The 17,575-nt window shown below is 42.8% G+C and overlaps 1 protein-coding gene across 1 annotated transcript in view; it reads right to left on the bottom strand.

Annotated features, from left to right (window-relative positions):
- Window positions 1-4,635: 4,635 nt before the first annotated feature.
- ttll4 (tubulin tyrosine ligase-like family, member 4) overlaps window positions 4,636-17,575 on the bottom strand; it is a 30,588-nt gene continuing 17,648 nt past the window's right edge. Inside the window, exons 14-19 of the mRNA XM_076263202.1 lie at window positions 16,337-16,477; window positions 14,423-14,519; window positions 8,136-8,346; window positions 7,844-7,914; window positions 7,182-7,264; window positions 4,636-5,841 (exon numbers count right to left, since the gene is read on the bottom strand). Of these exons, the coding sequence (XP_076119317.1) occupies window positions 5,640-5,841; window positions 7,182-7,264; window positions 7,844-7,914; window positions 8,136-8,346; window positions 14,423-14,519; window positions 16,337-16,477 (805 nt within the window). The 3' untranslated portion in view covers window positions 4,636-5,639. The remainder of the gene's footprint in view (window positions 5,842-7,181; window positions 7,265-7,843; window positions 7,915-8,135; window positions 8,347-14,422; window positions 14,520-16,336; window positions 16,478-17,575) is intronic.

Below are 17,575 nucleotides of genomic sequence, written 5' to 3'. Positions count from 1 at the left end.
AACTGTGTGAGGGCCAACCCACAAAGGGGAAAGGGCACTAAAGGCAACTGGTCTCAAGTTCTTAACCAAGGGTGTGTGTGTGTGGTGGGACTGGCAAGGCTTGATGAGTGAAGTGAGGAAATCACTGCTTGCAAAGCATTTAGCCTAGTCTAAATATCTGGGCCATTAAGTATTAAGTCCACATACAACAAAATGGCTTGATGGAGACACACACACACACACATCCAGGCAGATTAAAAGTTAAATAATATTATTTAGATTCAAGTAATATTCAAGTTCATCTGTTTCAATACACTTGTAGGGCCTAAATATTTTCAATATGTTTACATGTATTCTGTGTGGTTCCGGGTTCTCCAGAGACGTCTTGAGAACTTGACTCACAGCAAAAGTACAGGGATGAGGCACTTTGCTTGGCTGGCTTGTGCACTTTTCGGTTTGCCAAGAAGATTTCTAAACAAATTGACACAATGCCATCTAAAATACACTACAGTAGCTCGTTTCCCCCCACCCCTCACTAATGTGTGTGTGTGTGTGTGTGTGTGTGTGTGTGTGTGTGTGTGTGCAGGCAAGAGAGAGAGTAACACACACACTATGCACTGACACAAATATCGGAACATATTAACATAAACATAAATATAATTACCACAAGTAATTATCCTGCAGCCCACAAGTGCGTTTGAGCTGTGGGACTGTCAAGGGTGTGTGAGAATTTCAATGTGCAGCAGTTCCAGACGTGGCTATTTATATCCTATGACCTGGCGGTTAAATGTAGCCTTGCTAATCGCGCGTTTGCCAGCTTGCCTGCCTACTCACTCACAGCAGCCCTCCCTGGGCAGATAACGGCAACACCGGGGGGCCAAAGGAGTACCGCTAGCTGCTCAGTACCACTCAGGCTCTCCAGATAGCCACAGATAGGGGTTTGGGTGAGATAGAGGCTCACTTTCCAGATGACAAAATCGGGACTAGACCTAAACTGGCCACTGTACCACAACTCGGAGAGAAAGAGAGAGAGAAAGAGTGAAATAAAAGAAAGAGAAATCAAGACGGGTAAAACTGGACTTTGTGTCCCAACAGAATTGTTGATAAGCCTTAATCAAAACTTGTGAGAGAGAGATCTTTTGCAAGTATAGTTGTTCAACAATGCTTTCTGTAAAAGTAGCCCCCCACCCCCGAGTTGGGTCAGTCACAGAATCTGGCCTGTCTATCTGGGTCACCAGCTGTGGTCAGTCAGCAGGGCCAAAGCCAAGGCCTGCCGAGCAGCAGGGAACAGCTGACGCTTGTGTTGGGCTGGATGTGGTTTGGACGCGTGCCCTATTGCAGGGTTCCTACACATTTTCCATTTCAAAATTCCATAAGTTTTCCATACTCAAATTTTCAAACTTCTCGGTACATTTTTCTGAGAAAGGCTAGGCAATCAAGGACATGGGTAGATGGTAGATTATCTACCATCTACATGGGTAGATGGTAGATAAAAAGTTCTATGGATGTGCAAAAGTTGGAGAAAGTCAGATATGTGTGTGTGTGTGTGTGTTTTGACGTGTGATGAAATAAGAAAATAAATAAAAGGTCTGTAGCATAGGGAGAGGGATGTAAAAGTGCTAAAAGTCTTGTAGGTGTGTGTGTGTGTGTGGGGGGGGGGTCATGAGTGCTAAGGAGTGAATGAGTGCAAAGTCAGTATAGTGTGAGTTCAGAGTTGGGAAATGTTTGAGAGTGCTGAGGAGTGAATGTGTGCAAAGTCAGTATAGTGTGAGTTCAGAGTTTGGATGGCCTGGGGATAAAAACTTCTCCTGAGTCTCTTAGTTCTGGCTTTGTGACTACATAGGCGTCTTCTTGATTTCAGCGGTAGGATTAATCCATTGTTAGGATGAGAAGAGTCCTTCAGAATCTTTTGGGCTCTTAGGAGTACTCTTCTGGAATAGATATCTTGTAGAGCAGGGAGTTGAGTTCTTATAGTACGTTCAGCTGAGCGCACTACTCTCTGCAGAGTACTACAATCTCTAACTGTGGAGTTCCCATACCAGGTGATGATGCTACTAGTTAGAACACTCTCAACCGCTGAAGTGTAGAAGGCCTTCATGATGGATGTAGAAACTTTGAATTTCCTTAGCTGACGAAGGAAGTAGAGTCGTTGTCTGGACTTCTTCAGAACATATTGAGTGTTAACAGTCCATGTTAAGTCTTCAGTAATGTGGACACCAAGGTATTTAAAACTTGTGACTCTCTCTACAGGTTGCCCGCTGATCATTAGTGGGGTGTAACTGTAGTTCTGCTGCTGCCTTCTGTAATCCACTACCATTTCCTTGGTTTTATTGATATTCAGTGTCAAGGTGTTAGATTGACACCACTGTGCCACCTCATCAACCTGATCCAAGTGGAGCTGTTCATTGTTGTTACTAATCAGGCCCAAGATCACTGTGTCATCTGCAAACTTGATGATGGAGGTATGACTACTGTTGGCTTTGCAGTCATGTGTGTAGATGTTGTACAGCAGTGGACTCAATGGAGCGTTCTACTAGCATTGTGAAGAGCTGTATAATAATGTTTATTATTAACTTGGTAGCACTTGGATACTTTTCGTTGGGGGAAGTGCTGTGTTGGAAGGTGCACTCACATTTTTAGTTCTCTGTAGATACAAGCATAGCCTACATATGTTGGAGACTAGTGCACTGCTGGCAGAGCGGCACCATAAACAATATTATTTGTTTGCAATAACAGTTTATCAGATAATGCAGTATCCATGTCTTGGTATCTTTTACAAAATCAAAAAAGTCTACCAGTGTTTTAGCCGAAAATAGCAGAGCTACGCAAACATACCAGTGCACAATGGTGTAGGGCACTTGCATAGAACAGGGGTTCTCGATTTGGTTTTGGTACCAGGGTCCCCTTGTGGGAGAATTTTTTTTCTGCGGGCCCCCATTCAATTGTATCTTGATGATGTGGACTGACAGTTAAGCTACACAACAGTAGGAATGGTTCATTATGACCTGAGTGAAGTGATTAGTACTGTAGATGCAATAGTCTGGAAACACAAATATTTCTCCATACCCTTGTTTCTTTTTTCCATACTTATCCAGACCTGGAAATTACTAAAATCAAATTCCATACTTTTCCAGGTTTTCCATACTGCGTAGGAACCCTGCTATTGGGGCTGGCTTCAGCCCAAAGGTTGACACCATTTGGACAGATAGCGCAACTGCTCTGGGCGCCTAAATAAGAGTAATCACAAAATAGGCTTTCCTGCATCAGCATTTACTAGCCAGCAGTGTTACTGAATACATATTCAGAACAGCAATGGTAACATTTAGATAAACCACACTTTGCGTCTGATTTCCCGGTATGTCTGTTAGTCCCAATTATCCTCCATTTAGTCCAGTTTAAATAGGTTCCTGCTTATCATGTACTGTCGTGGCAGATATTCAGACTCGGGCCAGAAATTAAGTCCAAACATCTTGCCCACAACGTAACAAAAATACACCATTATAAGTGCTGAAGTCAAAAACTTGTCCCAAAAAGAAGGCGCAAAAGTCCGGCAGAGTTCCGTGCAAAAATTCCTTTAATGACTACATAGCGCAAAGCCTGAGTGGATCGCCCGATCGCACTCCCGAACAAAGGTAGAACTCTCTTACTTATACCCCTCCAAAATGCTGACACAACACTACCCCGAACGAACTTTTCACCTTAAGTTTATGGAAAGTTCAGGGGTGTACAGTATAGAGTGATCACAGGTCATACATTGTGCATGGGTTAAATATCGTTCGCCCCCTGCACTCTCCTACTGGTTGTTATGAGTAGAGCTCGCCCTGTGTAAGCGTTATCTTGCAGCTTCAAGGCCGACTTTGGTTTCTTCAAAAGGCCTAGGCTAAGGCAGCATGAGACACAGTGCAACAAAATGAGACACAGGGCAGCAAACAGAGACATAGGGATACAGAGCGCACGTAGGGGGAATTCTGGTAAAATAGCTTCAGTATGTTAATAGTATTAGTTAAACTTGTTATTTTAAAATGTTATAGAGTATTATGGTTAGGAATAACTTGTGTATTTCTTGATTATGATTAAGGTTATATGAATACATGCTTTACAGTTTCAAACTCGTTCTCTCATCATGATGTCTACAACCCATAGGATCATTTTATACAACAGTACCAAACAACTCAAGTCAACTTTTAATGCAATTTCCATGAAAATGAGAATACAAGCTGACTTGACTTGGATAAAATGACATCACTGAAACTATTTTATGTTGTATAAATATGTATATAAATTATAGATACAACAGAGGTCTGAAAAAAGTCTGTCAATCAACTGCAATTGTATGTCTCATGACAAAAGTTGATTGTTAGTGTTCACTGGATCGTTAACATTTTGGTTGCTAAATATAAGCTACCATTTTCAGTTTCTCTGTCATATTATTGTAGGAAATATTACCTGAAATATGACTAAGATTTACATAGTTTTAATAACTTTATATAAAATGCAAATTGAAACATTAACAATACACATTAACAGAAAAAGCAGAGGCAACTGTGTTTTTCAAAAACAATTTTAATGTGAAAACTCTACAACGTAGCAGCAATCTAGTTTCATAAGAAAACTGCAATTTCTTTATGATAAACAAAAACACGGTAAAAAGCCATATTGCAATTCTTAAAAGTGTATTTATTACTTATTCAAATCTTAAGTCATTTTCTTTTCCCAACAGGGAAACAAATTACAAGATATGAGCATGTAGCATGTTTTTTAAGAAAGAGACGCCAGCATGGCCACAGGGACCAAGACCCGGTGGGAGAGGCGGAGCTCCAATGTAAACAAACCACAGAGAGGAATCTGATTGGCTCATGCTACTGTAAAGAGACGTGGCAGTTGGTGGAGGTGTGCTCTGATTTCCACCAATGATAGACAGGCTTTGCATATCTATATATAGGCCTGATCCAGACACTCCCTTTTCTCAAACACACACACGCACACACACTCCAACACACTCACACCAGATGTCATCTCTAATGACTACAGAAGAAGAGATGGCAAAGCCTTCAGTAATAGCTCTTGAGGTTTTTATAGTATGGTGTAATACAAAAGGTGTTTAAAAAGACTGTTGAGATTTGGCCTGTAATATCATCAAGGCTGTAAACCTACGACTGTTCGTCTCCGCTAGCACCATCATCCCCCACCACCTCCTCCTCTCCTAGCAGCCAAGGCACGACTGTAGGGGCGAGGGGAGGTGGGCGGTCGTGGATGACGGCTCAAAATCCCTCCCTCTGAGTGGAGGACTGTGCTTGTACCTCCACTGCAAAAAGCTAACACACACACACACACACACACACACACACACCAGGCACAGCTCTGTATACCCACGCCATTAACAGACTCCTGAGAGTGTGTATGCGCCTTTCTTTTTTCTGTGCCCGTGTTTGTCGGTCGCCGGCTCGTTATTACTGGGAAGCCCCTGAATCATTTCTAATAAAAAAAGAAAAGGTAGCATGCGGTAAGGAGTTAAGGCTTTGATCCCATCGCCCCCTGGTGGCTGTGCGAATTGACACTGCAGTGGGTTGCCTGCCTCTACCCCGACACTGCTCTCTCCTCCTGATCGCCTGCCACTCCACCTCCACACACACACACACACACACCCAACCACCCACACCTCACATGTAGTCTGCAGGGTGATGGCAGCTGCTGGAGCTGGAGCAGGGGGTGGGGGTGAGGGTGGGGGTCGGGGTCGGGGTGGAGGTGGCACTGGCTGAGCCCAGCAGGCTGATGTCCGGCAGGCTGCAAGTGACGGACTGGACCTCCTCGTCTCCACTGCTGCTGATGGCGAGGGAAGGCACACTCAGGGTCACCTGCACACTGGAGGAGGAGGAGGAGGAGGAGGAAGAGAGAGAGAGAGAGAGAGAGAGAGAGAGAGAGAGAGAGAGAGAGAGAGAGAGAGAGAGAGTTTGATCAGTCACTCCCCTGTTAGATATCTTTAACCCTTAGAACCCTTAGCTGTTTTATTTTCACTACCTTTATTCATAAGGATTTATTCTGGTCATTGTAAGTGCCAAACACACATATTATATATTGTTTATTTCAGCAGAGTCTAGGCTATCCAGATCTGCCATTTCATGTATTAGTACTAGCATTGATTTTATTTAGATTTTTAAAGAATTAAAATATAAAAAGCGTATTATAAAAATTCTTATATTTCGACATGTATCTCACCACAGCAAGATCATAGCTCTACATGCATTTCATGTGTGTGTAGGGCAGACTGTTCTGAATCGGGCAATATAATTGCCATGTTGGAGGGATACTCTGGGGCTGAGCAATTTACAGAAATATGTGGTGTGTGATTTACGGAAATAAATACAATTTTTTATTTAGTGATAAAAAATGACCATTCTGCGCTCCATATCTGTGACACGAACTGATCTGACCTGACTTGACCCTAGGTTGCGTGTTAGCCTGCGTGCCTATGCACTCAAAATGATTCTCAACTTTTTTCTGCATTGCCATGAACAAAGTAAAGGCAAAAAAGGTGTTTCTTTGTTGAACAAATTGGGATGCAATGTGAGCCTTGAATTGGATGCCATGCAGGAATTTGCTAGGATCTCAAAACCGGATTTTGAACATGCTTTGCCATAGAGAAACACACGATAGCGTTGGATTATAAACATGCTTTGCCACAAGAACAGACAAAAACGTGGGGTAAGTCCAGCTATATGAAGTTATTATTTTGCTGTCACTTCGTCTGTTTTATAACCCAGAAGTATCAAATGATGGCCCTGTGTCCCCTCTTTCATCTGATATGCTTGCCATATCGATGCGATCACGGGTTCGCGAGTAATTCAAACAAGAGTAATGGGTGCGCAGGTGAACGCAGAGAAGTATAGACTGTAAATATGATGCAATTTTATTTAATTTCTTAATTAATTTTTTTTAATTTTTGTTTTTTTTTATTTTCATACTTGATCGTACAGACAAGTGTGTAGTCTCTTTGGAAAGCCCAACTTCTGCTCTGTCGTGCAATAAAGGTTTCATCTCGATGCGATGAACAGTTCCGGAGCAATGTAACAGAGAAGAAAGGGTGTGTTTTTTGACGCACTTTGCGTCAATCGGGTTCTAAGGGTTAAAAGGCAGCAGTTTTTCCCATTTGGAACAGTGTCAGCGTGTGTGTGTGTCTGTGTGTGTATTGTACTTTAACATACCTAGACCTTGTGAGCTCTGGCTTAGTGGAAGGGTTACTGTTCAAGTCAGTCCTCACATGTCCAGTGTAGGACTTTGAAGACCACTGGATTAAGACACAAAAACACATGCTCAAAAACATGGAACAGGAAAAAAATAATGTAATGTTTCTTAACCATATGCGACATTTTGATTCGACACAGCTGACTGAAGTTGTTGATATTCTTACTAGCTATTTTCTAGTGGAGGGGCATGTTTAAAGGGCAATCAACATTGGATTGAAGAACAGGTGCAGAAAGCTAGATCCATTTTGTGTGTGTGTATATATATATATATATATATATATATATATATATATATATATATATATATATATATATATATATATATATATATATATATATATATGTGTGTGTGTATATAAGGTGTCACTGAAATATACTTCAGCGTTCACCAACCATATTATATTACAGATATGTTTGTGGTAGTTTGCGTGTGTGTGTGTGTGTGTGTGTGTGTGTGTGTATATATATATATATATATATATATATATATATATATATATGTGTGTGTATATAAGGTGTGACTGAAATATACTTCAGCGTTCACCAACCATATTATATTACAGATATGTTTGTGGTAGTTTGCGTGTGTGTGTGTCTGTGTGTGTTGATGCAGTACTTACATGATGGACTGTGTCAGACAGGTTGCCCAGGTGAACTCCCCTCTGACAAAGATTCCTCAGCAGGTCAATACCTGGACACACACACAAACAATATCAATGAAATTGAATCGAGATGACCGGTACACACACACACACACAAAGAAACTTAGCTTTACATACAGGGACATCCACACACACCCACCTTTGAAACAAATGGTACATGTACACAACATCTAACATGGTTCAACATACAACACAGGGGGCTTGAAGAGAGTATGAGCTTGTTCACTCACACTCACACACACACACACACCTTTGCTCCTGTTCTGCCAGTGCTTCTGCTCCCACTGGTTGAGCAGGATGTTGAGGTAGCGGGGGTGCTCGAAGAAGCGCAGGTAGCGGGCAGAGGTGGGGGAGGGGAAGACACGCTGGAACTCGCCCTGTCGCGTCAGCTCGTCCTCCGACTCCGCCAGCACGCGTACGTCGTCAGGGGTCAGCACGTCCAGCACCGACGACAAGAACTCCTGGACACACGGACACACAGGTATTATAATTTTGACTTGTTACATTGTTTTGTTTTTTTCTTATCACACATGACACGTTCCTAGTATGAAAGTGCTCCCCTGCAATCAGCGACGCTTCTACACACTCAGGCTGTAAAGCTTCTAGGAAGATCCCTGCAGGAAGCAAACCTCTGAAACTAACACCTCCTGCAGCAATAAGGCAACACTGTGTCCATCTAACCTCTGAAACTAACACCTCCTGCAGCATTAAGGCAACACTGTGTCCATCTAACGTCTGAAACTAAAACCTCCTGCAGCAATAAGGCAACACTGTGTCCATCTAACGTCTGAAACTAGCACCTCCTGCAGCAATAAGGCAACACTGTGTCCATCTAACGTATGAAATTAGCACCTCCTGCTAGCCTGGCGAGCCAGACCCACATCAAGATGTAGGGTCTGGGAACTTACCATAGGCTCTGCTCAATCCGAGGGGCGGGATAAACGGTTGTCTTTCAAATTTCCTCTGCACGCAATAGGATAGCGCTACAACCAGCTACAACTCTAGGCTAGTTGATCAAACTTTTGCCAATTAAAAAAAAAGCTTAACTCGAGCAGCGATTCGAAGACTGCTGTTCGCCAGCAGCAGCATCCATCTTCTTTGTTTTCAAGTAGCAGGAAATTCACACGGAAATTCACCGTCACCGACTCTATACACATTGTGATTGGCCTGATAGAAGTTTCATTTTTCCCGCTCGCAAGCCAACGTAGAGTTGCTAGACTACCCTGGCTGCAAATTACATTTGCTGCCGGTAGGGTGCGTCTAGATTTCTAGGCTAACCTCCTGCAGCAATAAGGCAACACTCTGTCTCTCTAAGATATGATTGTCTGTATGCCTTGGTCACAGTCATGAAAGTAACTTAAGTAGTATGTACATGTTATTTATAGATCACTTTCAAAAAGTAAAAAAAAAAAGTTCAAAGTTTCATTGTCACATATACTTTGCAATACAGTGAAATGCTTGTGCCACAAGTTGCAGGGGGTAAAAAAGGTCTAAGAAGCACAATGGTGCCTTATAGGCAATAAATAGTATAGGGGGTGTGGGGGGGGCACCATAAAAAGAACGAGACATATGTGCTGCTAAGCATGCACAGACACCCAAACACACACAGATACACAAGCACACCAGTCGACATGCACCCATTAGAAAGTCTACATAGAGCTTCTGTGCATACATATAGACCACAGACATATGGACCACATACATACATAAAGACTGCATACATGTAAAAGACAACATACATACAAGTAAGACCATAGACCTACACTGACCTGCAGGCCCCTAATGACCTGCAGACCTGATGATTTAAAAAAAAAAAAAAAAAAAAATTCACTGAGGCATTATAAAAATATATATATATAAAATGTCTGTGATACATAAGGTACCATATTGATGACACAAGCAATTATATTAAGAATGTTCATGACTTCAAGTCACTGTCCATTTAATATTCTGATAGCCTGGGGAAAGAAGCTGTCCTTAAGACGTGTTGTGTGTGAGGTATTGCTCTGATAGCGTTTACCAGAGGGGAGTAATGAAAAGAGGGGATGGGCTGGGTGATTGACATCCTTGATGATAGACTCTGCTCTACTCCTGCAGCGTACAGGGTAACTGTTTTGCAGTAGAGGAAGGTCGGCCCCAATGATTCTGGAGGCAGACCGGATTGTCCTTGTTAAGAGTTTGAGATCCTGGGCAGACAGATTACCTAACCATTTCATCACAAAGTTCTCCCAAACGTTTTATATGAGAGAGATGGAGAAAGGAAGGGAGAAGGAGAAAGAGACAGATACAAAGAGAGAGGGAGAAAGATGGAGAGGGGGAGAGAGACAGAGACAGATTGAGAGAAGAGAGATGGAGAAAGAAAGAGAAGAGATAGAGAGAGGAAAGGGAGAAGAAGATGGAGGAGGGGGGGGGGGGGGTAGAGATGGATAACTCCTACCATAAAACAAGAGAAAAGTTGTAACTTTTATGTATGTGGTCTATACTCTTTGTGTACATGCAAATACTTTGTTTGATAATGTAGCTATTTAACTTATTGATTTATGTCAATGTAACTATAAGTGTAAGCATATAATATTAGTTTTATTTTCTTTTTTCTATTTTCTTTTCTACAGTATAGCACTATTCCTGAAGTTATTCAGGGTTCCCACACCTTGGCTAAAATCAAATTCAAGGACCTTTCAAGGACTTTCCAGTCCCAATATCCACAATTGAAGGACCTAATGTGTCGATAAATTTGAAGCGCGGGCATGGTTAACTCATGTTACCTCAACAGAACAAGGATACCTTGTCGCAGTTTTCTTTTATGTTTGGTCATATGACAGATCTGGTAGCCTAGGCCTATTCTATTTTCTATTTTTGCATTTTGCATAAAACTGAGCTGAAATAAACTTCTAGATTTTCCTAAACAAGTTAAACTCGTTACCATGATCCTGTTGGTTTATTCATCAATATGTTAAATTAAATATTTGCACAACAAGTTATCAAAAAGATTTTGCTTATTAAACATATTTAGGTTTGGTATAGCCTAAGCTGTATCTTGCACCGTTGTATCTGTGAGCGTGCATGAACGTCATGGCAACTAGATAGAAAACACGAGAAAACGCGGGAAATACGCAGCTATTACGCTGGCCGTGTAGTTCTAACCAACGTAAATCAGGCATACGCATAGGATATCGACATAAGTGGTGGCGAAATAATGGAAACATGTTAATAAGTGGACGGAATTGTATGGAATTTTTTCCTCAAAAAGAAATTAAAGGACTTTCAAGGACCTCCATTTATTTTTGTCTGTTTTCAAAAACTTTCAAGGGCCTTGAATTTTTTTTTTCAGATTAACAAACTTTCCAGGATTTCAAAGACCCGTGGGAACCCTGACTATGCTAAAGCTATTACTGTCCTTTTAGTATCATTAACATCTATCTTTTTATTTTACTTTTTTCCCCCTTTCGTTATTTAATTTTAATGTAAAGTTGATTATTAAAAGGTCCCATATTATATTTCTTTTTCAACAAGTCAAAATAGACCTATGGGTTACAAAAAACATGTCCCTGAAGCTGTTTGCAAAAACATCCCCCTCAGATTACACATTATCAGCAGCTCCATACCTGTCAGTTTCAATCCCTTTCAGAATAGGCTGTTTCTGGGGCCTGTTGCCTTAAATGCAAATGAACTGTTTTTGGCCATGCCCCACCCCGGAACTAATTCCATGTTTACGTCAACAACAATCGTAAAGTTACTGTCTATAGGGAATACGAGTCAGTGTCGGTACAGGGTGATGGAGGATTCTCCACCAGAAAGCCTCCAACTGCCAGTGATAAAATGCAAATTGTTACGCAGGAATAATAAAGAATGTGTGACAAACGTCATTGATGGTTCTGTTTGAATTTTCGTAGTAAAGTAGCCTAATAGTCAAGTTATTGGAGTTTAGCCGAAACGTCTGAATTGCTATGGTTATTGTATTTAGCAGCCACCTGCATGTACTGTATGATGTAACAAGGCCTAACAATGTTAAATGACAATGGACAAAACTTTATTTGGGTCGGTATTCTGCCCAGTAAAAAGTTGATGTAGCCTATTGAAAATTTTAAAAGCATTTGTGAAAATGGCTTCCTTTTACCGGATGGCCTGGGTCGCTTCCAACCCCGCTCCCACTAATGTCATATTGCTTAAATATGTCAACAAGAACGAGATGTGTTCTGGGGAGTTTCTGGGGACGTTTGGATATTTTGTGTAGCCTAGCCTACTATTGGAAACGATAGGCTACGACCAAAATGGACACAAAGTCCTAACCTAGTGGGTGGGAATTTTCAGATGGGGGTGGGTAGTCAGCGCCCTAAATAGCTCTGGGGTAGTAGCATTCAAATTTCCCTTATTGTGACGTCTCAATAAGGGAGATTTCTGACTAGCTCACAGAATCGGATAGTTTCTGACATTAATATCTCTCAACTAATCCACAAAGACTGCAGTTTTGGTTCGCACCTGGGGTGTTTGTAGAAGAATAAGAGACCCAAATGGAAGTACAAAAGCACAGAAAAAGTGAGTTTTGCATAACATGACCCCTTTAACATGTTATACCCTGTAGCTTTGGCATAAATTACTTTATTCATTCATGCTAATAAAGCACTATCTGATTTGATTTGACAGAGAGAAACGGAAAGGGGGGGGAGAGAGCAGAGAGAAGGGAGAGAAGATAGATGAAAGAGAGACGGAGAGGGAGAAGGGAGGGAAGAGAGAGATGGAGAGATGGAGAGAAAAGAGAGAAGAGAGAGAAAGAGGAAATGCTGAGCTGGGCCCCCTGATGAGTGGTGCACACAGGATGCTCGCACACTTAAGAGTGTCAAGTGTTGCAAGCGGAAAGAGAAATGCAGAGGTTGACACTAAAGAGGGCTTGACCTCACCATGACATCCAGGACAAACACAGACAAAGAATACAACACTTCCTAGAGAACAACAACAAAGCGTCTGCAAAGCGGTGCGGCACAAACACAGGAACCTGCGCTGTGTGCATGGCCTTATCCTGGAGCACATGCGCAGGTTACCGATCAAATCTACACACTTTCTGAACATTACATTACATTTAGCAGACACTTCTTGACCAAAGTGACTTACATATGTCAGCTATATTACAAGGGATCACATTGTCCTTGGAGCAACTTGGGGTTAAGTTAATGCACACATGTTCCTTCATAAGCGAATCAATCTGTTTAAAACATACTTTGGATTAATGTGCAGCTTTCAGAGTGTAGTTGCTGATGCTGTTCTTCCTTCACGGATTCATTTAGCAGAGCTTTAACCGCATGCGGGTGCGTGCAGGTGTGTCTGACTGACCTGTGTGTGTGTGCGTGCGTGTGATAAGCATCTCTCCATCACTCAGCTTTGGCGGCGGTTTCCCCTTTTAACAAAACAACCTGACCACAAGCTGACACTGAGCTGAAGTAAGCAAAATTAAGTTTGTTGTGTGTGTGTGTGTGTGTGTGTGTGTGTGTCTGGTCCAGGACCACTCATTGTACATACACATCCTGTTTCACACCGGCTTCAAAATTAGCCCCTAGTAGGGAGCCCAAACTGTCATTGTGAAATCAGACGGTTTTTTCTATTTTTCTAACTGCATTTCCTTTATATTCCCACTTCACCTCCATACTCACACCACAGTTTGCAACTGAGTACATCTAGTGGGCAAGTAAGGCAAGGCACCCAATATATTTGTATTTTGCTATGCTTTACTTCACTGTGGGTAAGTGAGACACCCTGTCTGTCTGTCTCTCTGTGTGTGTCTCTCTCTCTCTATCTGTGCGCGTGTGTGTGTGTGTGTGTGTGTGTGTGTGTGTATTTAGCCGGTTTCGCACCAGAGGGATTTTTGCAGTTCCTAGTACATACCATTCTTATAACCCTTTTTTTGGCGGTTTCGCACCACACGGGTTTGGGGATTATTAAGTTCCCGTGACCGCAACTCTTTCAGCTCCAATCTCAGGGCAGGGTCTTTAGCCTTTTCTGCATAGGAACTCATAAGCCAAACCCACTGTCAAACCGTGGCGTCTTTAAAATCTGCGCTGCCTGTGTAAGCAAAAATATACGGAAATAAACAAACCAAACATCGATGAGCTGTCCTGAATAAATCCATTTTCCAAAGGAATCTGATGACTAATGTCAGGCTACTTTTAACCAGCATGCTTGCTTGCTCCATCACAGCTGTTTTCCACAGCAAAAAAAAAGCAAAACGTATGCAGCATCAGGATTCGTTTGAAGCGACAGTCGACAGTGAGGGTCATTCCAAAAAAATGTCAAAAAGTAGGCTAGTTGGTTAATTTACTCGCATTTTAAACTATTTTAAACCCCTGTAGCAAGTGATGACGCCATAAACACTCCTACCAGTTCTTATGCAAATGAAAAAACGGTTTTGGGGAGAGTAGTTAGTGGAACTGATTTAGAAGTGGACTGTTCCTACAACTAAGTTCCTGTAACTACTTGGTTCGAAAGAGACTTGTATATGTGTGTGTGTGTGTGTGTGTGTGTGTGTGTGTGTGTGTGTCTCTTTACCTGGTCGGCGAAGCGCTGACTTAAGTAGAAGGCTCTCTTGACTTTCTCGTCGGTAGACAGCTCTGGCTTGCAGCGTTCTCGGCCTCCTGCACAAAGACTACAACACAGAAGCCAAATACACATGTCAGCACACACACCACCATCAACTCGCACACACACACACACACCACCATCAACTTACACACACACACCACCATCAACTCACACACACACACACACACACACCACCATCAACTCACACACACACACCACCATCAACTCACACACACACACACCACCATCAACTCACACACACACACACACACACACACACACACACACACACCACCATCAACTCACACACACACACACCACCATCAACTCACACACACCACCATCAACTCACACACACACACACACAACCATCAACTCACACACACACACCACCATCAACGCACACACACACACACACACACACACACACACACACACACACACACACACACACACACACAACCATCAACTCACACACACACACACCACCATCAACGCACACACACACACACACACACACACACACACACACACACACACCACCATCAACTTACACACACACACACCACCATCAACTCACACACACACACACACCACCATCAACTCACACACACACACACACACACACACACACACACCACCATCAACTCACACACACACACACACACCACCACCATCAACTCACACACACACCACCATCAACTCACACACACACACCACCATCAACTCACACACACACACCACCATCAACTCACACACACACACCACCATCAACTCACACACACACACCACCATCAACTCACACACACACACCACCATCAACTCACACACACACACCACCATCAACTCACACACACACACCACCATCAACTCACACACACACCACCATCAACCCAACAAAAGCATAGTTGTTAACTACGATGCATCTTCTGTGGTAGCATTAGTGCTACTGCCAAATGTGAGTCGACCGTTATGGTAAACGATACAGAAATAAGTTGTTGATATTCGGTCGCGTTTCGATCACATTTTAGTAAGAGCTAATAAATATGCTCTTATTTTTTAACATTCCAAAATTAAAATGTGACAATATGAAACTTAAATGTTTGTGCATGTGCAACTCAAATCTACAGAATCACATTTGGCAGTGACACTAAAGGTCGTTGCCATCACAGTTAGCAATTAGGCTTTTGGGAATGCACCCCAGTTTCACACATACCCCCATCAACTCACACACAATCAACCACAATCTAGTTCTTGCTCACAGACATCCTCACACACCCATACAAACAACCAACACCATAACCACACTCACACAAACGAAACACAAACTAACACACGCAAACAAACATAAGCTTCACCATGTTCATGCAGAGGACGGTTGGAAGCTTGATAAAAAAAAGCTTGGCCTGTTTGGGCTTCCAGACAGATGGGCACGTTCGGGCCACACAGACTGGGGCGTGTTCGAGCTGCGCTGTATCTGGCCACGCACATTCAAGCTCCTTTGAGGCAATTATAGGGAAGAGCTGGCCATATTTAGGCTGCAGACCACACTGACTGGGGCATGTTCAAGCTGCCATATCGGGGTGTGCTCGGGCCCCACTCACCGGGGAGTGTTCGGACGGCACCTACCGAGGCATGTTTGGGACACACTGACCAGGACCTGTTCAGACCACACAAACCGGGGCATTTTCAAGGTGCCAATTCGAGGTGTGTTTGGGCCCCACTGACAGGGGTGTGCTATGGCCCCCTGACCAGGAAATGACGGGCAGTGTGTGTGCGCAGGCTCTCAGGGCTTGTTCTAAACGAGGCACGTTCGGGCTGCACTGTCCCGGGGCACGTTCGGGCTGTACTGTCCCGGGGCACGTTCGGGCTAACACTGACCTGCTGGTGGAGCTGCTGGCGCTGCTGGAGGCTGTGGGTAGCAGCTCGTCTCTCTGCGGCAGCACGAAGCCGGCAAGGTTCAGCACGTCACGGATCATCTGGCCCTTAATGGCCACGTCCAGAGCAGTGTTGGAGTGCAGGCTGCGGGGAACACACACACGTTAATGAAGAGAGCTACACACACGTTAATGAAGAGAGCTACACACACAATTAATGAAGAGAGCTACACACACGTTAATGAAGAGAGCTACACACACAATTAATGAAGAGAGCTACACACACACGTTAATGAAGAGAGCTACACACACGTTAATGAAGAGAGCTACACACACGTTAATGAAGAGAGCTACACACACACGTTAATGAAGAGAGCTACACACACAATTAATGAAGAGAGCTACACACACACGTTAATGAAGAGAGCTACACACACGTTAATGAAGAGAGCTACACACACACGTTAATGAAGAGAGCTACACACACAAGAGCTACACACACAATTAAAGAACACACAAGAGCTACACACACAATTAAAGAACACACAAGAGCTACACACACAATTAAAGAACACACAAGAGCTACACACACAATTAAAGAACACACAATAGCTACACACACAATTAAAGAACACACAATAGCTACACACACAATTAATGAACACACAAGAGCTACACACACAATTAAAGAACACACAAGAGCTACACACACAATTAAAGAACACACAAGAGCTACACACACAATGAAAGAACACACAAGAGCTACACACACAAGTAAAGGACACACAAGAGCTACACACACAATTAATGAACACACAACAGCTACAGATACCAAATCTCTGTAAATTTCTGTGCTTGAATTAATCACACATTTTCAAAGCTGTTATATACAATTGTCCATTTTCAATTCTTAAAAGGCCAGGCACATGGCTGACATCCTGCACAGTGCCTTAGAACGGCAAACCCCAGTGGTGTAGTCTAGTTAACTGTAGTGGGTATACTGTTAGTTGTAGTGGGTATATTGTGATCCTAGCTTATACAACCATCACAACACAACAAAAACACATATCTGGCATACATATTTAGAGAGCATGTGAAGCGCATCACATACAGCAAGACTACACCACTGGTAAGCCCTGCAAATGCTACAGGACATGATCCCGCTTACGCTTCGCATCCTTTACAGTGCTTTGAGTGATAAGGTTTAAATCTGAATTACGATGTGTGTTGAGTTCACATGGAA

Source organism: Alosa pseudoharengus, unplaced genomic scaffold (genome assembly GCF_046254945.1).
Source record: "Alosa pseudoharengus isolate Yale_2024_CS ecotype anadromous, Long Island Sound unplaced genomic scaffold, YU_APseudo_1.1 YU_APseudo_1.1_scf_3, whole genome shotgun sequence".
NCBI lineage: Eukaryota > Metazoa > Chordata > Actinopteri > Clupeiformes > Clupeidae > Alosa > Alosa pseudoharengus.
The sequence above is the reverse complement of the archived record's forward strand: the minus strand, read 5'-3'. Positions and strand labels throughout refer to the sequence as shown.